The sequence below is a fragment of the Zingiber officinale genome, chromosome 8A (genome assembly GCF_018446385.1).
Source record: "Zingiber officinale cultivar Zhangliang chromosome 8A, Zo_v1.1, whole genome shotgun sequence".
Classification (NCBI taxonomy): Eukaryota; Viridiplantae; Streptophyta; class Magnoliopsida; order Zingiberales; family Zingiberaceae; genus Zingiber; species Zingiber officinale.
In genome coordinates this window covers 98,901,117-98,925,319 of record NC_056000.1, presented here as the reverse complement: position 1 = coordinate 98,925,319, position 24,203 = coordinate 98,901,117, and the positions used below count along the sequence as shown (strand labels likewise).

The 24,203-nt window shown below is 37.9% G+C and overlaps 2 protein-coding genes across 4 annotated transcripts in view; one reads left to right on the top strand and one right to left on the bottom strand.

The window, feature by feature from the left end:
• Positions 1–10,185: 10,185 nt before the first annotated feature.
• Positions 10,186–24,203, bottom strand: part of LOC122009871 (sodium/hydrogen exchanger 2-like) — a 94,588-nt gene continuing 80,570 nt past the window's right edge. Inside the window, exons 11-14 of the mRNA XM_042566178.1 lie at positions 11,634–11,769; positions 11,483–11,545; positions 10,854–10,937; positions 10,186–10,521 (exon numbers count right to left, since the gene is read on the bottom strand). Of these exons, the coding sequence (XP_042422112.1) occupies positions 10,186–10,521; positions 10,854–10,937; positions 11,483–11,545; positions 11,634–11,769 (619 nt within the window). The remainder of the gene's footprint in view (positions 10,522–10,853; positions 10,938–11,482; positions 11,546–11,633; positions 11,770–24,203) is intronic.
• On the top strand, positions 20,911–24,191 carry LOC122009872. 3 transcript variants are annotated; one of them, XM_042566179.1, is made up of 2 exons: positions 20,911–21,064; positions 23,090–24,191. In XM_042566179.1, the coding sequence occupies exon 2, from the start codon at positions 23,092–23,094 to the stop codon at positions 24,154–24,156; it is 1,065 nt and encodes a 354-aa protein (XP_042422113.1). In that variant the 5' UTR covers positions 20,911–21,064; positions 23,090–23,091; the 3' UTR covers positions 24,157–24,191. The 3 variants fall into 3 exon arrangements, with proteins under 3 accessions (XP_042422113.1, XP_042422115.1, XP_042422114.1); XM_042566181.1 differs by lacking the exon at positions 20,911–21,064 and adding an exon at positions 22,649–22,966; XM_042566180.1 differs by lacking the exon at positions 20,911–21,064 and adding an exon at positions 22,649–22,970.

The following is a 24,203-nucleotide window of genomic DNA, read 5'->3' as shown; positions in this document are numbered from 1 at the left end:
TGGCCGGATACTACTCGAAGAAGAAGAAGAAGAAGGAGAGAGAGCTAGCATCTCTTGGAGCTTGGTTAGTGTTTTGATTTTCTTCCTTGGTGAAGCTTTTTCTTTGTGGCCGAACCTAGCTAGGAGGAGAAGGTGGTTGGTGGTTTCTCATCTCGGAAGATCGTTGCCCACACAATGTCCGAGGTTAGAAGAGGAATACGGTAGAAGATCAAGAGGTTTTTCTACAAGGTATAACTAGTAATTTTTCTTTCCGCATCATACTAGTTATTTATGGAAATAATACCAAATACAAGAGGCTTACGATTCTAGAATTTCGAATATGTTTTTCGATGTTGTGTTCTTTTGTTTTTTCTTTTCCTTGTGATTTGATTGTTCTTTTCGGTTAACCTAAAGTTATTTTAGGAAATTAAATATTAGCTTTCCATAAGAGATTTTGTCTAGTCGGTGGTGGTTGCTCCCATATCCAAGAAGGTCATGTGCCTTGCCACGTCAGTACTGGGAACCAATTATGGAAATTAATATTTAATGGAATTAATAACTTAAGGTGACTTGGGTCGAACGTGTTAAGTTCCGCAGGAGATCCAAGTCAAAACCTAAAAGAACAAATAGATTAAGTTTTGGATCAAACGTGTTAAGTTCCGCAGGCGATCCAAAATTTAATTTAAAAGAACACATGGTAGCTAGGAAAAAGTTCAGACCTTTGTACAAAATTTTTGTACAGTGGAACCTCTAGGTTTTCCGAGTAGCAACCAACAAATTGGTCATTGAAGAAGGTAGCATAGTTATCAGGAGGAAGATGGGGATGAGCATAAGGCCGCGGAACCTTGATACGATATACTTTAGGGATTTCATACTGAGAGCAAATAGAAATTTGATCATCGGTACTAAAGGAAGAATGAGTCAAAGCGTACCAAGGAACTAGTAACTCCTCATCCATGGTGAAAAACAAAAGCACTTAAGGGATAGGTAACTTACTAGATTCATAAGGATGAAAGGCAGCAGAAGAAGGTCAGGGGAGATGAAGTAACATGAAGTGTTGGAGAAAGTCAAAAAAGAGAATCGCCAAAAAATGAGTTGAGGAAGACGAAGAGTAAAGAAATGAAAAAGGTTTAGGGTTTAAGATGGTGTAAGGATCACCGTCAAAGTGAAATGGCTCGCAATGGGAGAAGCGTTGATTTGCTAAGGGGCATGTGATAGGACAGTGATAAAGAAGCATGTGAAAGGTTGCTTCAAGAAATAGGAAAAAAGTGCTACGTGGTGATCACCCATAAAGAGGCATTTATGATAGATACAACAGACCAAATCATTTGTTGAGATGCCATATCTTTGAGTTGTTGGTTACTGCACCTGGATACCATTCTGTTCCCCTGTATAAAAATTTTATACAAGCATAGAACTTTCTTAGCTACCATTGTGCTCTACTGAAGTTAAACTTGAATCGCAAACAGAACTTAACATTATTGATTCAAGTTCAATCTTCAGGAGTTAAGCTTGGATCGCAAACAGAACTTAACATTATTAATCCAAGTTTAACCGATGTGTTCTTCCTAAGTTAAACCATATTACAAAAGTTATCAAATATCTATTTCAGAGATCAACTCCTAGGTCAAACATGGCGAGGCACAAGACCTTCTTAAGTATGGGATCATCCACCACTGCCTCGACAAAGCCTTTCAAAGAAGTCATATATTTAACTTCTTACAGTAAATTAGGTTTAACTACAGAGACCTCAATATAAGCACAATATCGAACATGGAATCGGAAAAATGATAACAAAATGATAACGTAAAAATCGTAAGCCTCTTGTGTTTGGTATTTCAAGATCTAACCAAAAGAATGAACTAGTTATGATGCGAAAACTAATAACTAGTTATACCTTTTGTAGCTTATAGACCTCTTGATCTTCTGTCGTATTCCTCTTCTTATCTCGGACGTCGTGTGGGCGACGATCTACCAAGATGAGAATCCACCCAAGCCTTCTTCTTCTCCTTGCAAATTTCGGCCACCAACTATTCTTCAAGGGAAGCTTTCTTTCTCTTCTTCTTCTCCACAAGCAACCGGCCACCAAGATAAAACAAGACCTCCAAGTACCGCCGGCCTCAACAAAAGGAGAAGAGAGAAAAAAGAGAGAAAAGGGCCGGCCACCACCACCAAGATCCAAGGGATGCTAGGAAACAAAGCCTCCTTTCTCTCCTTCTTCCTCAAGCAAGATCCGGCCACCAAAAGCTCCAAGAGATGTGATGCTGCCAGCCTCCAAGGAAGAAGAGAAGAGGATGAGAGAGAGCTGGCCACCACCAAGGAAAAGAGAGGAGAGGAATAATAGATGTCATGTGTCATGGGCCAACCCCTCCCTCTCTTTTATAATCCTTGGTCATGACAAATAAGGAAAGTTTTAGACATAATTAAAACTTCCTTATTTTTCTTGCCAAGGAAAATTTCCTTTTATTCTTGCTATGGCCGGCCACCTCATTGAGTTCCAAACAAGGAAAGTTTTAAATAAAAAATTAAAACTTCCTTATTTGTTTCCAGAAATTTTTAAAATAAAAATTTCTCTTTTTTAAATTCCCTTCATGGTTGGTCATAAAAGGAAACTTTTATAGATTAAAATCTCTCTTTTAAAATATGTGGATTGTTACAAAAAAGAAAGTTTTCTCCAAAATTAAAATCTTTCTTTTCAACTACAAATAAGGGAAGATATCAAATCTTTCTCTTAATTTTTTGTAGAAAGGTATAAAAGGAAAGATTTAAATTTTAAACTTTCTTTTAAAGTCATGGCTTCCACATAAGGAAAGATTTTAAAAATTAAAAATCCTTTTAATCTAATGTGGCCGACCACCCTACTTGGGCTCCAAGCTAGGGTCGACCACCACTTGAACCCATCTAGCCTTGGTTTGGGTGACCCTAGCTTGGGCTCCAAGCTTGGCTTGGCCGGCCACCTTAAGGTGGGCAAGAAGTTGGGTTTGGGTGGATATAAGACTTTATAAATAAGAGACTACGACAGGGACCGAGAGGAGGAATTGGTTTTGGTCTATTGATGAACTTGAGCTTCCCGTGTTCACCCCGAACAACCAACTCGAGTTCATCAATAATAACTCATACCACTAAAGAATTATTATTGAACTACCGCACCAATCCCATATTTCTATATGAGCTCCTTCTTATCATGAGTGTGTTAGTCTCCCTGTGTTTAAGATATCGAATTCCCACTAATTAAATGAGTTACTAACAACTCACTTAATTAATATCTAACTCCAAGAGTAGTACCACTCAACCTTATTGTCATGTCAGAATAAGTCCACCTGCAGGGTTTACATGACAATCCTTATGAGCTCCTCAAGGGGGCATCATCAACCTAGATTACTAGGACACAATTTCCTTCTATAACCAACAACATACCATATAAATAATATTATTTCCCAACCTATCGAGACTTTTGATTTAACGAGCTAAATCTCACCCATTGATAAGTCAAAGAAATAAATACTAAGTATACGTGCTTGTTGTTATATCGGGATTAAGAGTACACACTTCCATAATAACTGAGATTCTATTCTTTTATGCAGTTAGTATAAAAAGAATAACCTCAAATGGTCCTGCTCAATACACTCATAGTCTACTAGTGTAATTTTATAGTCTAGATAAACTAATACCAAATTACACTGCAACCACTCCAATGGTTTGTCCATTCTATCTTAGTTGTAAGCTACTATTTATAATTTATAAGGATATGATAACATGATCTTCTGTGTGTCTCTTCACACCATGTTATCTATAATATAAATTAAATGGACAACTACACTTAGCATAAATGTAGACATTTGACCAATGTGATTCTTATTTCTAAATAAATGTTTATATAAAAAGCTATGCTTTTAGTATACATTCCAACACGAGCACCTCTGACATTCTCTTTTCATTGAAGGACCAATTACCAAAGAGACAATTTTGAAAAACTGCACAATTCTCAAGGTATAAAAGGAGAAGATAGAAAAAAATAAATGGCTTTGGCAAATAAAGCAAACAAATAAAATTGAAACTCGTGTCTAGTCAGTCGGTCATACCTCCTTCGGCTAGCCTTGAAGGAGATTCTAGTGATACGAGTTATGATAGGTCAGCCTGTCGAATAAAGAAGGAGTTAGGATCGAGAAGGATAGGAGAAGTATATAGTCGGGTGAATGTATAATTAATAAGATAATGAATGACCAAGTAAAAGGCTTTTTACGGCCACTCGGTCAGGCAGAGCTCAACCGAGCGTAAAGGCACTTAGTGTTGGGAGATCGGTGGCCGACTTGAAGGGGGGTTGGATAGACGGCGCCCCCAAATACTCGCTTCTTTCTACAACGTTAGTGCGCAAGCGGAAATGCAAACAAAGCAAGTAGAAAGCTAAATACTAAAGGAAGGAATGAAATGCAAACCAAGCTACACGATCATTTAACGTGATTCGGAGATTAGAACTCCTACTCCACGGCTGTCCGTAAGGTGGACGATCCCGATCCTTCGGTGGATTACTCCCCGACAAACTCCGGCTAGCTCACATAGCTCCTTGTGGGTGGAGAAACCTCACCACAACCCTCACAAGAACTCTTTTGACGCTAGGGCACAAGTAGACTACTAATAGAGATTAACCACCTCTATTTCGTCAACTCTAACCAAGCTCCCAAGCTTTGGTTATATAGGCCACGGGTTGGAAAATCCCGCCTACCAGTCAACTGCCCTCAGTGAAAATTCGATCGTTACATCCCAACGGCTCGATTCCATACGAACAAAGACATTCTGTTCGCTACCAGTCGACTGCCCCAGTCGACTGCTAAAACATGCAGTCGACTGCTACAGTACTGCTACAGTAGCGCTATAGTACTGCTACAATAAAACCCTAAAACTAGGATTTTACTCCGAGTACAATCTCTCATGCACTCGTACCCTCACCCTTATGACTCATTTTACGCTTCATTTGCAGCTTTGACATCTTGCCTTCAAGCCTACTTCCTTTGGCTCTCGTCCCTCAGATGCATTCAAGCCCGCGGCTCATCCCCAATGCCATCCTTCGCGTATGCCTCGAAGTCGCTTCCCTCGACCCTTATCCTCGCTGCCTTGTCCACGGTCCCTCGAATGCTACATCCTTCACCGAACCCAAAGCCATCAACCTGAGTCACATGTGTATCCTGCAAACCTGCACAACTCAAATACACATATCAAATACAAGGGTGAACCTAACTTAAACCCTTTGCCCAAACACCAAAACACATGATCCCGCGGACCATTGGGATTGCTCCAACACTTAGCCTTATAGAAGCTCATGGTATATTATTGCCTGAGAGAAGACCGAACGAACATCAATGTTTGCCTACACGTTTTCAATCAGGCCAAGCCAGGCCGAGCGTAAGGCACTTAGACTTATAGAAGCTCGTGGTATATTACCGGTCGAGTGAAGGCTGAGTGAGGACCCATGTGCCTACACACGTTTGGTCAGGCAAAGCCCGACCGAGCATAAACGCACTTAGCTTTATAGAGGTTTATAGTACATTACCGGTTGAGTAAAGGTCGAGCAAGCATCTATGTGCATACACACGTTCGGTCAGGCAAAGCCCAACCGAGCATAAATACACTTAGCCATATAAGAAGCTCTTAGTATATTACCGACCGGGTGAAGGCCGAGCAAGCACCAATGTGTGCCCACACTCGCTCGGCCAGACAAAGCCCGACTGAGCATAAAGGCACTTAGCCTTATAGAAGCTTGTGGTATATTACCGACCGAGTGAAGGCCGAACGAGCACCCATGTGCCTGCACATGCTTGGTTAGGCAAAGCTCGACCGAGCATAAAAGCACTTGGCCTTATAGAAGCTTGTGGTATATTATCGGCTGAGTGAAGCCCGAGCGAGCACCCATGTGTCTGCACATGCTTGGTCAGGCAAAGCACAACCGAGCATAAAGGCACTGAGCCTTATAGAAGCTTGTGGTATATTATCGACCGAGTGTAGGCCGAGCGAGTACCCATGTGTCTACACATGCTTGGTCAGGCAAAGCCCGACCGAGCATAAAGGCACTCCGCCTTATAGAAGCTTGTAATATATTACCGGGCAAGGGAAGACCGAGTGAACACCAATGTGTGCCTACACGCTTTCGGTCAAGCAAAGACCGACCGAGAGTAAAGGAACTTAGCCTTATAAGAATTTCTTAGTATATTACCGGTCGATTGAAAGCCTAGCAAGCACCAGCGTGTGTGTATGTACCCGGCTGGGTATCAAAGATCCATGTGTGACCATCACCCTCTTTATTTATAGCTATAGGATGACTAAGAAAACCCTAAAAAGCCAAAAGAAAGTTCATTTAGTAAAAGATTATGTAGACTACTTAGCCATTTTAAGATTATGGCATTATTACAATCCAAATAAAGTAGAAATTGAGTATAAATTGAGTCTACATATCCCTACTACATAGACATGAAACTTAAGTGCTAATAGCTCATCTAAGGCTTGAATTAGGTCAACTAAGCCAAATGATTTGCTCTTGGTCAAACCTTTTTCAATGGTAGCTTTGACCTTCACATCTTCAATTAGCACATTAAGGGCTTCCTTCATCTTTCTAGCCTTAGCCCTTGTAATTGGGCCTCTATTGATGCATAATAGATCATCATTAATATCTAGAGTGGGTTAAGCATGATCCATATCGTTACTTTGTTGGACAACTTATTGTTCTCTATCTTTGACTCCATCATATAGTATTTTACATTACTATTATTGTTGTTAGCTAATTTACTATTACATAAAAAATCTTATTGGATCAAGCGATTAGATATTGAATAGAGAAAGTCCAAACAGGTCTGAAGGATCAAATGTTTAGCAGATAAATTGAGATAATCAACTAGAGTGGAGCGACGGGGAGGTCGTGTCTTAGGAAGGGGCAAACCTTAGGTTGTTGATCCAACTAAAGAAATTGGCAAGTTTCTAAGTTGAGATCAAGAAATGTCTTACTATTTTTTCCTACTCATGCATCATATCTCTATATTAACTTTGTGTTGTAGGGATATCTTTTATATATTATACATCTAATTCTATTTTACATATTCTGAAGGATTAGTCAACCGAACAGGAGATCTAGTTGACTGAACAAAGTTGATAGGACATAGAGTTCAGATCGAGCAGAGCACATTTGGTATTCAAGGCGGATCAGTCGACCAAACACAAGGATTGGTCAACCGAACCTATTTTGGTAAACAACCTAGAAGATCGAATCTCAGCAAACTTGGAATTCAAGCGGATTAGCCGACCAAACCCAAGGATCAATCGACCGAACAATTAAAGGCATAAAGAAGGAAAGCTAGTGGATCTGTCGATAGATAGGGAGATCGATCGACCGAAAGGATCAGTCTAGCGAATGTCTTTTCGGTCGACCGAACGTCTTTTCGATCGACCGAACGTCTTTTCGGTCGACCAAACGAATCTTATAAAAAGACCTTGAGATTCGAAACAAGAAGATCAACTATTCTATACAACTCTCTGCTTGTGCTTCTGTCATTCTGTGCCTTAAATTACACTTGCAAGTTGCTATGCCAAGAAGTGCTGATGAGCTTCATCTTTTACTCTTTGTCGGTATACTTTACATTCTAGTTTGTATTATTTACAAGAAGATAATAGTGTATTACTATCATTCTTTTCATTGTATGAATTGCTTCCTTTTGAAGGTTTCGAGAAGAAGAATTATAGTGAATTGCCCAACGGTGCGATCAAGGATCGCGGATCTTGGAGTAGAAGTCAACATAGGCTCTGAATCAAGTAACCAAACGAGTCTCTTCGATTGCTTTCATTTTTCTATTATGCTACTTACTTTGATAAAAAGATAAAAGTTTTTTTAAAAATGAATAATATTCACCCCTCCCCCCTCCATTGTTTCTCTTCGATCCTTCAGTTTAGAGGTTCCATCGACGGATAACTTGGATTAGTCGACCGAATAGTGTGATTTACTAGATCGAACGAATCATATCAGAGAAAACAAGGAAAGGAGCAGAGTTCAATCAACAGAAAGGTTCAATCGACGAAATGATTTTTTGGTCAACTGAATGGTGCCTATAAAAGAATGTCTTGGGGTTCGAGCCAATTATCAATTCACTCATTACTTCTGCTTCTACTTGTGCAAACTCTACTACTATGACACTAGAAGGCTATCCTACAACTACGCTTCATCTTCAATCCTTGTTGTTGGTATATTTAATTTATTGCATTCATTTAAAAGTGTTAGCAGCTTATTACTATACATTTCATTTGTATGATTCTGCTTCATCGGAAGAATTTTATTAGATTGTCTATTAGAATCGATGAAGGATCATGAGCCTTGGAGTAATAGTCATTGAATTATGAACCAAGTAGAATCGATCATGTACTTGTCTCTATTTTTATTCCGCTATTACTCTAGTTTGATTCAGTTTTACGGAAAAATAAAGATTTTAAAATGATTGAGATTTACTACCCCTTCTCTCGACTTCTATGATCCAAAACAAGAGACCTACACAAATAATACTACGAAATCAACAATCAAATATAAAGGTGCACAAACAAATATTTTTGATAAACTAAATAAATTTCACAAACAATTTCATATTCTTGGTAACTAATTTCATATTATTTACTATCCAATAAATCATGCACAGGTGATAATTCTCATCATTGGCCCGTCAAGAAACCCTTATTTCAAACAAGATAAATGACCATGCTAAGGCATAAACTGTAGTCATCGGTTGTCGGCTAGCAAGCCTCAATGGGCGGCCAGCCTCATCACTGGCAACCGGCCAGTCTCATCGAGACTAGCCTCGAGGGTAGTGGCCAGCCTCCTCATGGTTAGCCTGAGCTAGCGCCTGAGGTCATGGCTAGTGGTCGCTGCACCTCACATCCATGACTAGCAACCGACACACCTCGTCGTAGACAAATCCAGCAGATGTGGGGTATGGCAAATGAGAGGGGATGGGAAAAGAGAGGGGAGAAAGCTTACAGCCGCACCTCTCTAATCTCTTGTTCGTCGTCGTGGTCATCGCTTGATCATGGGGAGTTGGCGGGATTGGAGGATTTGGAGGGATAGAATAGATTTGGTTCATCGATGATGAATTTTGAATTCAAGATTTGTTATCAATTTGACGACGGATTCAAAACTCATCGCCAATTTTAAGATTTCGGACAATTTTTACATGGTGAAGATCTTTAAATTTAACAACGAATTCTGAATTCGTGATCAATTTGCGACAAATTTATTTTTAGTGGCATTTTGTAATGAAATAGTTTTATTGCTAATTTAGGGACAAAATATTTTTTATCGCAAATATTATTACTAATTTGGGACAATTACTCTTTTTATCATAAATTTTATTGCTAATATGTGACAAATTTATTTCAATACAAAAATTCATCGCTAAATTTATTTTTAGTGACAAATTTTGTAACGAAATAGTTTTATTGCTAATTTAGGAACAAAATATTTTTTATCGCAAATATTATTACTAATTTGTGATAATTACTCTTTTTATCATAAATTTTATTGCTAATATGTAACAAAGTTATTTCATTACAAAAATTCATCATCGCTAAATTAGTATTGTGTGCGTAAAGTGAAAAACTAGCTTGTGGCCTTACCCATCTAATCGACAATCCAACTTTAAAATTTCAAATTTTCCTACATTTTTTTTAAAAAAAATTATGATATCTTGAGGTGGCGGCCCGTTTAATCTACAACCTACCTTAACTTTGATGGAATTGAAAATTTCTCATCCTGCTAAGATGACGGGCCAATCTCTCAGCCCCACCAAATGATGAATTTTTGGCCGGTCAACCCCCACCACGGACCAGCCTATTTGACAGCTCCAGCAACAAAACAACTCCAAGCATGTGGCCTTAATTTGACAATAATGAATATACACGCTTCTACAAATTAATTAATAACTGATACAAAATATATGTTGGGTGGAACTGACATGCCTTGATAGCGATAAAATAGGACAAATAGATAGATAGATTTATACAGAGAGTGAGTGCTGATGAGATTCACCAACTGTAAAGGGCTGCGCTCCACATGCTTAGCTCTACTGCTAAAGACCGCTTTTCACACTCTGAATTTTTTAAGAAATTTCCGCAGTTGAATTTTCATCTGCTCATCTTTCTTCTGATGAAACATTACGCAATGTGATTCCTCTAGTTTTTGGCTCACTCCCAAGGGTTGCCAGTGCGCTCGACGGGTGAACCAGGAACATATGGAACAAAACCTCGACCACCGAACACCGGACGCATGAAGGCGTCATCAAACCTGCGCCAATAGTGATGAACAGAGCGGGTTGGTCTTGTCAACAGCATTCGGAGGCTTGTCGGAGGGAGTATATGTTGCGCTGCTTCAACCTCAGATCCCGGCCCATTGCCAAGTAGCGGAACAAGGAATGACTTCGGACTTGAAGGCTCCGAAGAGACGCTAAGAGATCTGGTGAGGTCTTTAGAGTTCGGAGGCAGCAAGAAATAGATAAGAGGCTTAGTCATCAAACCAAACACCTAACAGAATGAGGGGAAATTAGCATAAGGATGTTTTCAGAAAATATGGTAAATGATACTCACTTAGCATAGAGGTTTCAACAGTCATCTAGGGGAGATAATTTGAATCTTCTTTGTTGTTAATATCAAAGAATCAAAAGTGAAATTCAGTTCAACATAATTAACAATCCTCAATAAGGTCGTAAAACTAACTTGTAATAATAGCACAATTCTTTCAGTATTACCCCAGTAGTTATTTATAACTTGAAGATGCTGTACCAAGTTGAGGTAGTCATATACAACTCTAACAGACTAGCAGTGACTAACATCATGAGGCTAAACAGAAGTCTTACCATTGTACTAAAAAGAACAACTGTGATGGTACTGGTGATCATGAACGCATTTCCACGCTGTTGAGTGTGGTCAGATTTAGTGAACTGCAAAAGCACCATTAATCACTTTATTAGCATTAAAGAATTGTTATGCAATTAGTGACTTGATAGGATGCCCCCGCACTTGTATAGTATGCAAGGTATTAGGTACATTTTTAAGTACGTAGTCATAAATGTGACCTAAATACCTTTTTTAATCAGCATTCACCTAATAAAGAATGCATGGACACAACTTAAATAGGCTCTATCACGTGTACTGCTTTTCCTGATTGTAGGTTATCTGCTTTCCCCACAAACAAGTTCAAATATGATATAACAAAAGTAGTACAGAAGGATGCATATAAGCACAAAATTTAATGTATGAACATATAGCAACACCTCAACCACATGACTACTTTTCCTTGGATCACTGAGCCAGAAGGAACTCATAGCTATCATTCAGAGTATGTTCTTGAATAAAAAAACTGAAGAATATCATTTTGGCTTCTTGTAAAATCATAAAAATAGTATTGCCTGACATAAAGTCAGTATAGATAAGATTCTATAGAAGAATGCTTCTTTTGTAGAAAGTGGTTGTTGATCATGTTTACCTTATTATAAGCAAGTGCAATTGACACAGCGCCTCTCATAAGACCGGCCCACCAAATTACAACCTGTTGATAATTCAAGTATGTTCAAATACGATTGATATTGAAAATAAATAAATAAAATACAATGACAAAGCACTGAAGAAATACTCACTTGCTGCTTAAAGGAGATTTTTTGATTCTGAGGTTTCTTAATATTGGAAAGTAAACATAGTGGAAAGATAAAGGCAGCTCTTCCAACCAATACCAAACCTAGAAGAATTGAACTCACACCAATAGGTTTTCCAGGGCTGTATGGAAGTACAAAATTAGTAAGTTACCCATGAAATCAGTGTATTGCAGCAGTAAACCAATAATAAAAAAAAAAGATAGCTCGGTGCACGAAGCTCCCGTTATGCGGGGTCCCGGAGAAGGATCCATTGTACGCAGTCTTATCCTGCTTTTTGCAAGAGGTTGTTTCCAGGATTCGAACACATGACCTTTTGGTCACATGACAACAACTTTTCCGTTGTGCCAAAGCTCCCCTTCTGCAACGGTAAACCAATGCACACAAAATTTGCAGAAACTATACTAATGTTTCTAATTAAGAATTTCTAAAGATAGATACTGAATTAATTGAACCACAGCAATAAGAGATAATTCATGAAAGTAATAGAGACAATACTCAATAGGCATCAACAAATTAAGCAATTCAAAAGCAATATGAAAAAACATTCTAATTACAAATATAGACGCATCATTCATAAGTGTCCATAATAAAATACTTATCAACATAAATACTGAGCAAAAGATGAACATAACTGAAGTACAAATCTTTGAGTGTGCACTGGACTTCACTCAGTATACAGTTTGCAGTCTCCTCTGGTGGAAAGAATTTTGTTAGCTTTCCCTATATCCAGTGCTTCGTATTTGTAATAGATGGATAAAAGCAGACTAGGTCTATGTCATGTGCATGCACTGAAAGGTGAGATCTAATACCAGTTGATGTAGCATGAAAAAAAAACAATCTCACACAAAGAAACAAACGATCTCACAAAGAGAACGGAAATAAAATAAACATGGGGGCTTGTGGTCCTTGTTGAATACTTTGGCTCAAATAAAATTGCAAACAAAACAAACAAAAAAAATCAATGAAAGAAATAAGAGAAATAAATACAACTTATAAGGAATCAATATAGCTAGAAAATAAATAAATTACAGATTAGGAAAGGAACCAAATTAAATTAAACCTCTACCAAAACTAGCGTACAATCCTAATAAGACAATTACCAATTTAAAACTACCTTAAATAATTTATTACCCTTCTCAACAAGAGGATCTACAGAGAGGATGCTAACTAGCTTAGTCACTAAGAACTTAAGGCTATGTTTTTGGTGAGGGGTAATCAGTAATATAATCAAGATTATATTACAAGATTGATAACTTTGTTTGGTACAATTTTAAAGTTGTAATGCAATGTAATGTAATCTGAATTATAAAAAGGTAATACAGTTTTGTAATCTGAATTACAAAGCCAACAACAAGTAATCCAATTACATTCCAAGTCCAATTACATTACAAATTTGATTACATTACTCCTAACCAAACATTGCCTTATTGTTAAGGTCTCAAAACCAGCATTTCACATTGATGTTGTTAAAAGTTAATTTTGAGAATTAATGCACATGCATGCATGCATGCTAAGAATTAAACTATCTATAATGTATTTATAAGATTGTAGTGGCTATGCCACAAATATGCTCAATATGAGATAATCCATGAAATTTTGGTTTCTCTATTTTTATATTGTTCTTTACTTCAATATCTATAATTGGTTTGTATACTTTCATTTAATAGATGGCAAATACTCTCTTCCAATACTCTCCAAGTTAAGTTCCAATTTTTGATGGAGAGCACTATGATTATTGGAGTAGCTAGATGGAAACATTTTTCACCTCACAGGATCTCTGAAGAGTAACTGAACAAAGCTCCGAAGAACCCGCCAATGGGAACAGCTCTAGCATGGACAAATGCTCAACAAAGGCAATATAAAGAGAATGTCAAAAAGGATACAAATGCTTTACGATACATCCACTAAGGATTAAGCAAGTAAATTTTCCCTTGCATTTGTGGCATAAAAAAGGCTAAGGATGCTTGGAAGTTATGAACAAAGAATTTCAAGGCTTAGAGGAAATCACTGCCATAAAACTATGAACTCTATTTACCAATTTTGATAATTTGTCCATGAAAGAAACTGAAAGGGAATGTGATTTTTTTTCAAAAATTGTAAGATAGTTAATTTAATTAAATTTGTGATGACATTAAAGAAGAAAAGAAAATAGTCGACAAAATTTTAAAAATTTACAAGAAAAATTTTAACATGTTCTTGTCATTAAGAAATCTAAAGACTTGTCTACACTCACCATGTATGAACTAATGGGTTCTCTTGAAGCTCATGAGAATAGAATGGCTAGATATACAGAGAAACCATTAGAGCAGGCTCTCCAATCCAAAATGAATGTGACAGAAAGAAAGAATGAATACCGATCAAGACGACAAAAATATCAACATTGGAATTCTAATTCAAGAGGCAAAGCAAAAGGCAATGAGTAGAACAAAAATCAATCTAGCAACAAAAGTTGACATGGCATTCATTCTCCCCCTCCTGGTTGCATGGATCCCTTCCTAAGCGCCAAGATCCCCTCCCAGGTGCCTGGACTATGCTGACATGGCGAGCTTTTGACCGCCTAGATCCCCTCCTGGGTGCCAAGATCCCTTCCTGGATGCCTGGACTATGCTGACATGGCGAGCTTTCGTCGAAACTTCATCCTCGAAGTTTATCCATCTCAGGGCACCTAGACCTGACGTGAGTCGACCAGTCGTCACACTCTAGCTTAGCGTATCAATAAGATTTTGGTTGTCCGAGTTGCCGAGCGCCTAGACCGCCCAGGTGCTTGGCCAAGCACCCGCCGAGGCGCTCCCTCTGCGAAACTTGCCCGAGCACCTAGAGCAACTCCGGGCGCTCAGACCAATTTTTGCTAGATCCTTCTTTCTACAAAACAAGATTAGCCCATGCAATAATATATAAAGAATAATAAGTTTTGACAGCCTCCGGACTGTCCGGTCCTGACTTTGAGTTTCACTGAAACTCTAGGTCAGATCGACATCTACTGTTCCCTTTTCGGAGAACGCGTCCTCACCTACTTCTCTCAGGAGAGAATACCTTTTGCCAGGCTGGTCCTCCAAACCGTCTGGACTTTTGCTATGTCCGAGACGTCAGGACTTCATGCTAGACGTCCGATCCCTGACCCATCCAGTCTTCCGCCTGGTGTCCGCAACCCTATGATTTTCGCCTACCATCCTCGACCATAAGATTTCGTCCAACATCCTCGACCCACCAACACTTTGCCCAATCTCCCGGACCAAGACTTTATTGCCTAACCGCAGCTAGGATTTTCCACATGCCAAGCCTCAACTAGCACTTTCCTTTTCCTAAGATCACTTAGGACTTTCCTGCACACTTAGTTTAACTTGTTACACAACAAGAAACCTTAACTTTGAACCCTTTACCATAATCAAAACTTAAGTTTGATCATCTGGTGCTTCCTGCACCAACAATCTCCCCCTTTTTGATTATGATAATATAATTCAAAATTAAGTAAAGCATAACAACAAATAATCTAAAATAAGTAAGGAATTTGAGCATAAATAAAGCAATTTAACAATTTAATAAAGTAAAGATGCTCCCCCTTTAATTTAATCCTCAATCTTTTAAAAGAAAACTTATTTATTAAGTTATGTTTGACTTAACTTTCAACCTTTCTCTCCCTCTTTGACATATATCAAAAAGAATACTAAGTAAATAGAAAAGTTATTAGCTTGTAAAGATAGTACTTAATTTTGAAAAATTAACTTTTAATTTTTTTCTAAAAATTTAACTTTAAGCTCCCTGAAAAGTGTCACTTAATTTTCTTTTTAAAGAAACTTAGCTTTTCTTCTTTAAAAAAACTTAGTTTTTCCTTTTCCCAAAAAAAACTTAGCTAAATGTTTGGCTTTGAAAAGAATTTCTTCCTTAGCTTTAAAAGAATTTCCTTGAAGAATACGTAGCTAAAAGGAATCTCTTTGAAAAAATATTTAGCTAAATACTTAACTTAAAAAAAACTCTTTGAAAAGATACTTAGTTATAACTCCTCTTACTCAAAAAATTTTTACTTAGGAGATTTCTTTAAAAGTTTAAAGAAGTAATTGATTTTGAAAGAACTTAACTTATAAACCTTCTTTTGAAATATAACCTCCTTTTTTTATTTAAAAAATCTTAACCTTTGAAAAATCTTAACATTTGAAAATATTTAATTTTTAACCCCTATTTCTCTCCCCCTTTAAAAAAATTTAAGTGATTTGTTTAAGTTGTACAAGACAGTGAGCTTAAGTAATTTAATTAATGCCTTGCTTAATGACTATGACCCTAGAGTCCAAGCATGCAAAAATAAGTTTAATGATATATCATTTACTTTCCTGATTTTCCATCTCACCCATTCTATATTATCAAACATGTTAAACTTATAGGTTTGTGTGAGATAGAGTTAAGTTAATCTTAATTTTGAAGTTTGAGAATATTATCTCTGGATTTGAAAAATTATTTAAGATTGAATATTTAAGTTTGAATTTTAAAATATTTAAGATTGAATTTCAAAATATTTAAATTTGAATTTGAACAATATTTAAGATTGAATTTCAAAAAATTTAAGATTGAATTTTGAAAAATATTTAAGATTAAATTTTAAAATATTTAAGTTTGAATTTTGAAAAATATTTAAAATTGAATTTTTAAAAATTTAAAATTGAATTTTGAAAAATATTTAAGTTTGAATTTTGAATAATATTTAAGATTGAATTTCGAAAAATATTTAAGATTGAATTTCAAAAAAAATAATTAAGCTTTAAAAATAACTAAGTTTTTAATAAATAATTAAGTTTTTAAAATTTATTAATAATTATGGTTTTAAAATTTTAATTAAGTTTGATTAGATTTAAATTTTAATTCGGTTTTATTTGATTTAAAGATTAAGTTTGATTAGGTTTAAGTTTTAATTAACTAATTTTAAACCTAAATGCATCTCACTCTTTTTCTATATTACCAATCAAGGAATCTTATAAGCTTTGTGAGATGGTTAATTTTATCTTCAATTTGTTGGGGTTTTCGGGCCGCAAAAACCGCTTTTTGCGTTGCGGAAACCCCGAAACCCCGCCACCGGATCCGTGCGAAGAAATAAAATTTCGTAAAACTTCGAGTACGAGTTTCTAACCTAGATCTAAACTAGATCTACAAAGGAGAAGAGCTTTACCCTTGATGCGATGTCCTTCGCTAATCCCGCTCGTCCAAGGTTCGTCGGATCTCGAGAGTATCAAAATAGATACTCCTCTATGTGTACCCACACAAGCAAGAGATGGAGAAACCAAACAAAAGGTGTGCTAGCACCTTTTAAAGGTCTCGGAAAGGAGGAAGAGAGGGAGAAAAAAATGAGAGGAGGAAGAAGATGGGAGTTACCAAACAAAATGAAACTCACACAAGCACTAAGTGGCCGACCACTTCCAAGAAAGGCTTTTAAACCTCCATGGGATATCAAGAGTCACAACTCTTGATCTCCCTCATGAGGTGGCACACACATGTGCTAGCCTTGATGAAGTGGCACATCATAATTGGCCCACTTAATGCCAACTCACAAATGAGGTGGCAAATGATCAAGTCAAACTTGACCCTTCATCTTCCTCTCAAGTCAAGTCAAACTTGACCACTTCTCTCCCATGGTTGATCAAATCTAACCATTGGTTCAAGTCAATTTTAATTTAATGAATCTCTATTCATTGAATTAAATTGACTCAATGAGTTTAAGTCCAAATTAGACTCATCTAACACATGAACCAAATTGAGTCCAACTCAATTAGCCTAATTTGGATTACTCTTAATCTAATTTGGTTCATCACATGGACCTAATCCTTTAGGTTCATCAAATGAACCTAATCTCCATCTAATTGTCCTTTGTGTGTGACCCTATAGGTTCTTATAACATTGGCAATGCTCCTAAACCCATTTAGAAGCATAAGTAATGACCGGTATCTAGCAACACATCATTACTACCCAAGTTATAAGAATGTTGAGATCCAACATCACCTTGTGACTACTAATTGTGACTCTTCACAATATATGACAAGTGTCCTTCTATCCTAGACATCTAGATTGATTAATGTGAGGCATAGACCCTGTCATCCTCTAATCAATCTAAATCTTGAATCCCAAGTAGACTCACTCAATCAAATGAGCTCAACATCTCATATTGACTCATTTGGGCATGGTCATGCACTTAGTGGTCTCACTCTATCAAGAATATTGATGTCACTCCCGTCATATAGGAGGGATAGATTCCATCTACATCACTCACATCCCTCCGCATAATTTGTTACATACCCAGTAATCGCCTTTATAGTCCACCCAGTTACGGGTGACGTTTGACGAAGCCAAAGTACGTAACTCCTTATGTAGGGAACCATAGTGACTTCAGGTCCAAGGACTAATAGTCATACTAATAGCCACATGAGAAAGTATATGACACTCATATAACGATCCATGATACTTTCTCATGGCGGGTCATTCAGTATACATTCTCCAATGCATACCCATGTGTCAACTTGATATCTCCATATCCATGACTTGTGAGATCAAGTCATCGAGTTGACCTACATGCTAGTCTCATCGCATTAACATTGTCCTTGAATGTTAATACTTGACTAGGAATGATTAAGAGTAGTGTTCCCTATATCATCTCACTATCGATTCAACTAACCGATTGATATAGGTAAGAACCTTCTACTCAAGGACGCTATTATACTTAGTTATTTGGCACCAATACAAGTAAGCATAATAACCATAAAACAAATGCCTTTATTTATATACAAGAATATGATACAACGAGTCCATACAACAATCATCTAATGATTGGCTCTATGGCTCTAACTAACACAATTTAAATTAAAATTTAAGAATTAATTTATATTTGAGTTAGGCTAAGGTTTAACAGCTAGTCAATTAAACATCCATTTCAATATTTAGCTTCCAGATTATGGAGAGACACTAGGCTTTCTTGGGTATTGGAGCAACAACTATTTTTAAACAAAGCCTTTTAAAACAATTGAATATTTAATTTTCTTTCTGAAAATCTTAGGTCTAACTAGTCAAATATCGATCAAGCCTAAGTCCTTATCTACCCTAATCTAAGCATGAATAAGGAAAGCAGTAAAGCAAATATCAAACAAGTCTATCTAATAATGAAGATGGTCTTTCTATTGGCTCCCCTAGATTATAACCTGGATAAGGTCTATCAAGGTAGTAAATTTGATCCTTAGGGATTCAATATTGATCAAGTCCAACTTGATTAATCAAGTTAGACATAGGGGTCCATGCTTGGACTACTTTTCTATTGGTTCGAATAACTAGAGATAGGTAAGATTTAAATTTTTGTTTAGCCTTATACCCGAGTATGGATTGATTGTATACGACTCTTTGTTTTCCAAGAATCAAATCAAAATTCTTGGAACCCAAGGTAAATCATTCCAATGTGTTCTTTAGTTCCTTGACTTGATTTTTCAGGCTAAAATTTTCTTCCTCAAGTTATTGGACTTGAGTTGAAGTTCCAATTTGAACAGGCCCGGTCAAGGGACTTAGGTTAGTCACTTCCTTAAGGGTTGTTACCTCCTTTTGATGTTACTTGACCCAGATATTGGATTTGGCTAGTTTACGCATCAGATAATTTATCAAGTTATGTAATTTATCTACTTGAGAGGAACTTACTGTGTTGTTAGGCCCTTCGAAAACAGATACGGATCCGTAGCTTCTCTCGGACTTAGTTTCTGATTCATCTCCAGTTCCGGACTCAGACTTAGTTTCGGCAATGTAAGCTTATACGGGTAGAGCAAGGAAGCTCGCTTGCTCATGTTCTTCATTGAAGTCTTCCAAGGATTTGAACCATGTTGCTTTCAAAGCCTTCCTTCTTCTTTGCTTTTAGTTTGGACATCCCGTCTTGTAATGTCTCTTCTCATTGTAGTCGTAGCATGTAACTTCAGACTTGGCCTTCGTGTTCGATTGGGTCACCTTCTTGATCTCTCGTTTAGTGAAGCCCTTTTTTTTCTTATACAGTTTTTATACCAGAGATTCACGAGCTCGGCGTTGATTTCATCGTCGTCTTTTGAGTTCGTTTCGTCTTTGGACTCAGGTTCGGTCTGGCGCCTCACTTTTGGTTCCCTCATTTTACTTGTACCTATTACCAAAGCAATGTCTTTCTCCACCAGCAGTGCATTAGTCTGTTCGTGAAGTTTGAATTCGGAAAACAATTCGTCTAATTTAATTAGAAAAAGATCCTTAGACACTTTGTAAGCATCTACCATGGATGCCCACAAAGTGTTATTCGGAAAAGTATTAAGCGCGTACCTTGTAATGTCGCAATTTTCCATTCTTTGTCTGATCGCGTGGAGGCCTTTGAGAAGGTCTTGGATGCATGCGTGCAACTGGTTCGTCATCTCACCTTCCTACTTTTTTATATTATATAATTTATTTAAAATTAGATCCTGTTTACTTACCTTAGTATTGGAGGTTTCTTCGTGCAGTTTGCTTAGTTTCTCCCATAAGTCTTTCGCGCTTGAGAATAGGCCAACTCGGTTCAATTCTTTCTTGATGAGTCCGCATTGTAGAGTTTGAGTAGCTTTTGCGCCGGCCTCAACTTTCTTCATTATGCTTTGGTCCCAGTTTTCGCATGATACTAGTTTTCCAGTGTTGTCGAGTGATAGTGAGAAGTCAGTTTGGATGATGATTCACATTTTGATTTGCTTCTTCAAGTGGTACTCCAGTCGGCCTTTCCAATAACCGAAGTCCTCACCGGAGAAAAGAGACAGGCGAGCGGTACTGTAGCTTTCTTGGTGGGACATTGATAGAAAATCTCGCACATAAAATAATGAATGTTCCAAGACTGGATCTTGGATTAGTAGTGCGGAAAGAAATAAAACTGAAGAACTCGAGTGTGTTGGATCGAGATGCACGTGAGAGGAGGGTGGATCACGTGGTTTTAAAAATCTTTTCTTTTTTCCTTTTTAAAAATTAAGTACGAGTGCAGTGGAACAACGAGAAACCAAGAAAAAAGAAAAACACGTTTAGTTTTACATGGTTCGGAGCCTTCGGTGACTCCTATTCCAAGACCCATGTCTCACAGACCTATCGATGGATAATCCACAAATAATGTCAAATCCAATCTTTTAAAAAAAAGAGAGAGAAATCCAAGGGGGAACATAGAAATAAACTCTTTGTTTTACTTAAAGGGGGCTAAATTGCTAATAACCAATTAATGGACATTTAGGCTTAGCCCAATTGGTAAAGAATAGGCCAAACCCTAAGGATTTGGTTCTTATAAGGGGTCGGCAGTGAAGAGAAAAAAAAAAGAAGAGGGGTTTCGGCGGAAGAAAAGGAAGAGGAGGGAGGTCTCGATGGAAGGAAAGGAAAGGGGACGTCTCACCATTGTTCGTCGTCGCCACCTACTCCAACACTGGGTCTCCGAAAACAAGGCACCTCTTAGACTCCTTTCTTCTTTCCACTCGTTAGAGTCTGTTTTTCTTCTTGCTTTCCTCTGTTTTCACAGTGGCTTCCCAGCACTTTTTTTTCCAGCCTTTTAACCCATAAACACAGCAAGTTTTGAGGGTTCCTTAGGCTATCTGCAGCAGGTAAGGATGAATGCTTTGGTTCAGTTGGCCAGCAGAGGTTCTAGGTGGTTGCGGTTATTGGTTGATTGGGTGGAGGATAAAGGATTTGTATCGATCTCTGGTGAAGTCTTCGTTTTCCCCAAGTAGTGTTGAGGGGAAAGGGAGTAGGTGACGTGTTGAGGGATTGATTTTTCTTTTTGTTTCAACTAGTATTTTTTTTTTTTTGCAAGACCATGGCATTATTTAATTCTTTTCTTGTTCTGTACCAGAAATGTCATGACCACAGAATTAAGGGAACTTGCTTTGCTTTTCCACATACTCGTAACTAGTATTTTTGCATGACCATGGCATTATTTAAATCTTGTTTTGTTCTATACCAGAAATTCATGACCATAGAATTAAGTGGAACTTGCTTTGCTTTCCCACATGCACGTAAAACTATTGAGTGACCCTAGCTTCATAATATAGGCATGGTAATAATCTTGCATGACCATAACGTCAGGTGTGCATGTTCTATCTCCCTTAAGTGTTAAGATATTTCTTTTGCCGCATGTACTCCTCGAATTTGCATGAACTAAATACCTTAGATCTAAATAAAGTATCAGTAGCGTGCAGTAAGCTCCAACTAATAGATTCAACCATAGAGACTGGCAAGAATGTAGGGAAATCTGATATTGATAGAACTATGAGGATGACACTGCAAATCAGTTATTAGTTGACCTTCAAAACAGAATACCTGCTATGACTTTGTTCGAATTTTTGTTAGTGCCTGACACTCCTTATTGTCTTGAAATGTACAAGTTGTTCAGGAATTTTGTGGATTTTAAGTAGCCCTTCTTATGGGGATAGGCATAACTACTATGGATGTAGGTTGTGAAGTCTGGTATTGATCAAACTATGACCACGTGTACTCACTATATATTTGCTTAAGTAGTTGATTGTGATATATAGTAATCCTGCTTATGTAATAATAAAAAAAAAAATTATGATGATGAAGATTAATGGAAATTTCCGGAAGGGCCAAGGCTCCAGAGGGACCCCGTTTACGGGACAAGGCCCCCAGAGGGACCCCAATATCGGATTTCCATATTTGGCCACGACCCAGTGACGAGAGTTGCTGACGCCCCGCCACCTGGTACCATGGTTAAACAGATTGATCAATCGAACAAAGGATGACTAATGCGCCTCCACCTAAGTGTGATATAGGATGAATGCTAAAGGAAAATGTTTATAATGTAACACACAATGGATACACAAAGTAATATTGATGATACTCATAGTATAATGTTTTATGAAAAAAAAAATGCTTATATGCCTGTTTGCTTGTATGTTAGACAACAAATCCAAGTAAAAGTAGATTTGTTGATGCATGCAACTAGATAAGAAGATTGTGCTACACTGGTTTGGAGGTGCTGAGTTAACTCACTGGGTTTTGGGTTTGTGTGGCAGGTGAAGAAACGGATGACGTTGGAGGCTTGGACCCTTGACCAGACTGGACTGGACTGGACAGTACACTCCCGAGGACTCACTGATTTCCGCATAAAGAATAAATTAACAGCATTTATGATTTAGAGAGAGTGAATTTGCTTTCAATTTAAATTCCTAGGATGTATGACTGGATTATCAATAACAAACAATTTTCTTATTCATTGGAATGTTATATGATGCATAAAAAAAAAACTTAGAGTGTTTCAGTTGGTATCAGAGCAAAGATCTTCTAAGGGATGTGTACTACCAGTTCTAGGAAGTTCAAGAGTTGAGCCCCAAGTCTGTGAGATATTACTGCTTTGAATTGTATATACTGAATTTAAATGCTTATATGTTATAAAAGTTAGGCAGTTAAATGTTCGAATGAGTATAAGATGGTTACGAGTGAGATGTTATGTGCAGGTATGCCTCCAAGACGAGTCTATCAAAGGCGTAAGACAAATGGCCGTGATGGAGGAGAACGTGAGGAGGAGAGACGTGATGCACCTCCCTCACCTCCGCTACCAGATGCTGCTACCCGAATACTGGAAGGAATGGCTCGGCTCCTGGAACAGCATACTGGTAACACCCATAGGGGACGACAGGAAGACGTGTATATGCAGTTCAGAAGGATGGACCCTAAGGATTTTGCTGGCACTACCGACCCCTTTGTTGCTGAGGGGTGGATCCGATCTTTGGAGGTGATATTCCAATACATGGACATGGCTGACGCTGACAGAGTTCGATGTGCCATATATCTACTGAAGGATGATGCTTTGTTATGGCGGGAGGGAGCTGAAAAGGGGGTTAATCAGAATACCCTGACCTGGGAGGAGTTCAAGGGAATCTTCTACGACAAGTATTTTACCGCTGATGTGAGATCGAGGTTGAAGAGGGAGTTTATGAGTCTCCGTCAGGGAGACTTGTCTGTTGCTGAATTTGTTAAGAAATTCGATAGAGGATGCCATTTTGTGCCCCTTATTGCAAATGATGCTACGGAAATATTAAGGCACTTTCTGGATGGCCTCAGGCCTACTATCCGTCGGGATGTTCTGTTGGCCGATCCGACTGAATACCAAGATGCCGTCACTAGAGCCTTCAGAGCCAAGCAGTCCTTGAGGGATATCGAGTGGGAAGTGCAGAAAAAGAGGCCTCCTCCACAACAGCAACAACAGCAGAATAAGAAGTCATATACTGGACCACAGAAAGGGCAAGGACAGACGAAACTTCAAGGGAAAACGAAGCAACCACTGCAGGGAGCAACTGCCGTCAAGACAGAGGAAAAACCATTGTGTAAGGAGTGCAATCGTCAGCACTATGGCCAGTGCCTATGGGGCACCTACAAGTGCTTCAAATGCGGAGGAGACGGGCACAAAGCTAAAGAATGCCCGAAGTTGCGAGAACCGGTGACCGGACGAGCATTTGTGATGCATGCCAAGGAAGCAAGACACTATACTTTGTTAGTTAGAGCCCTAGAGCCAATCATTTGATGATTGTATGGACTCATGTATATCATATTCTTATATTAATAAAGGCA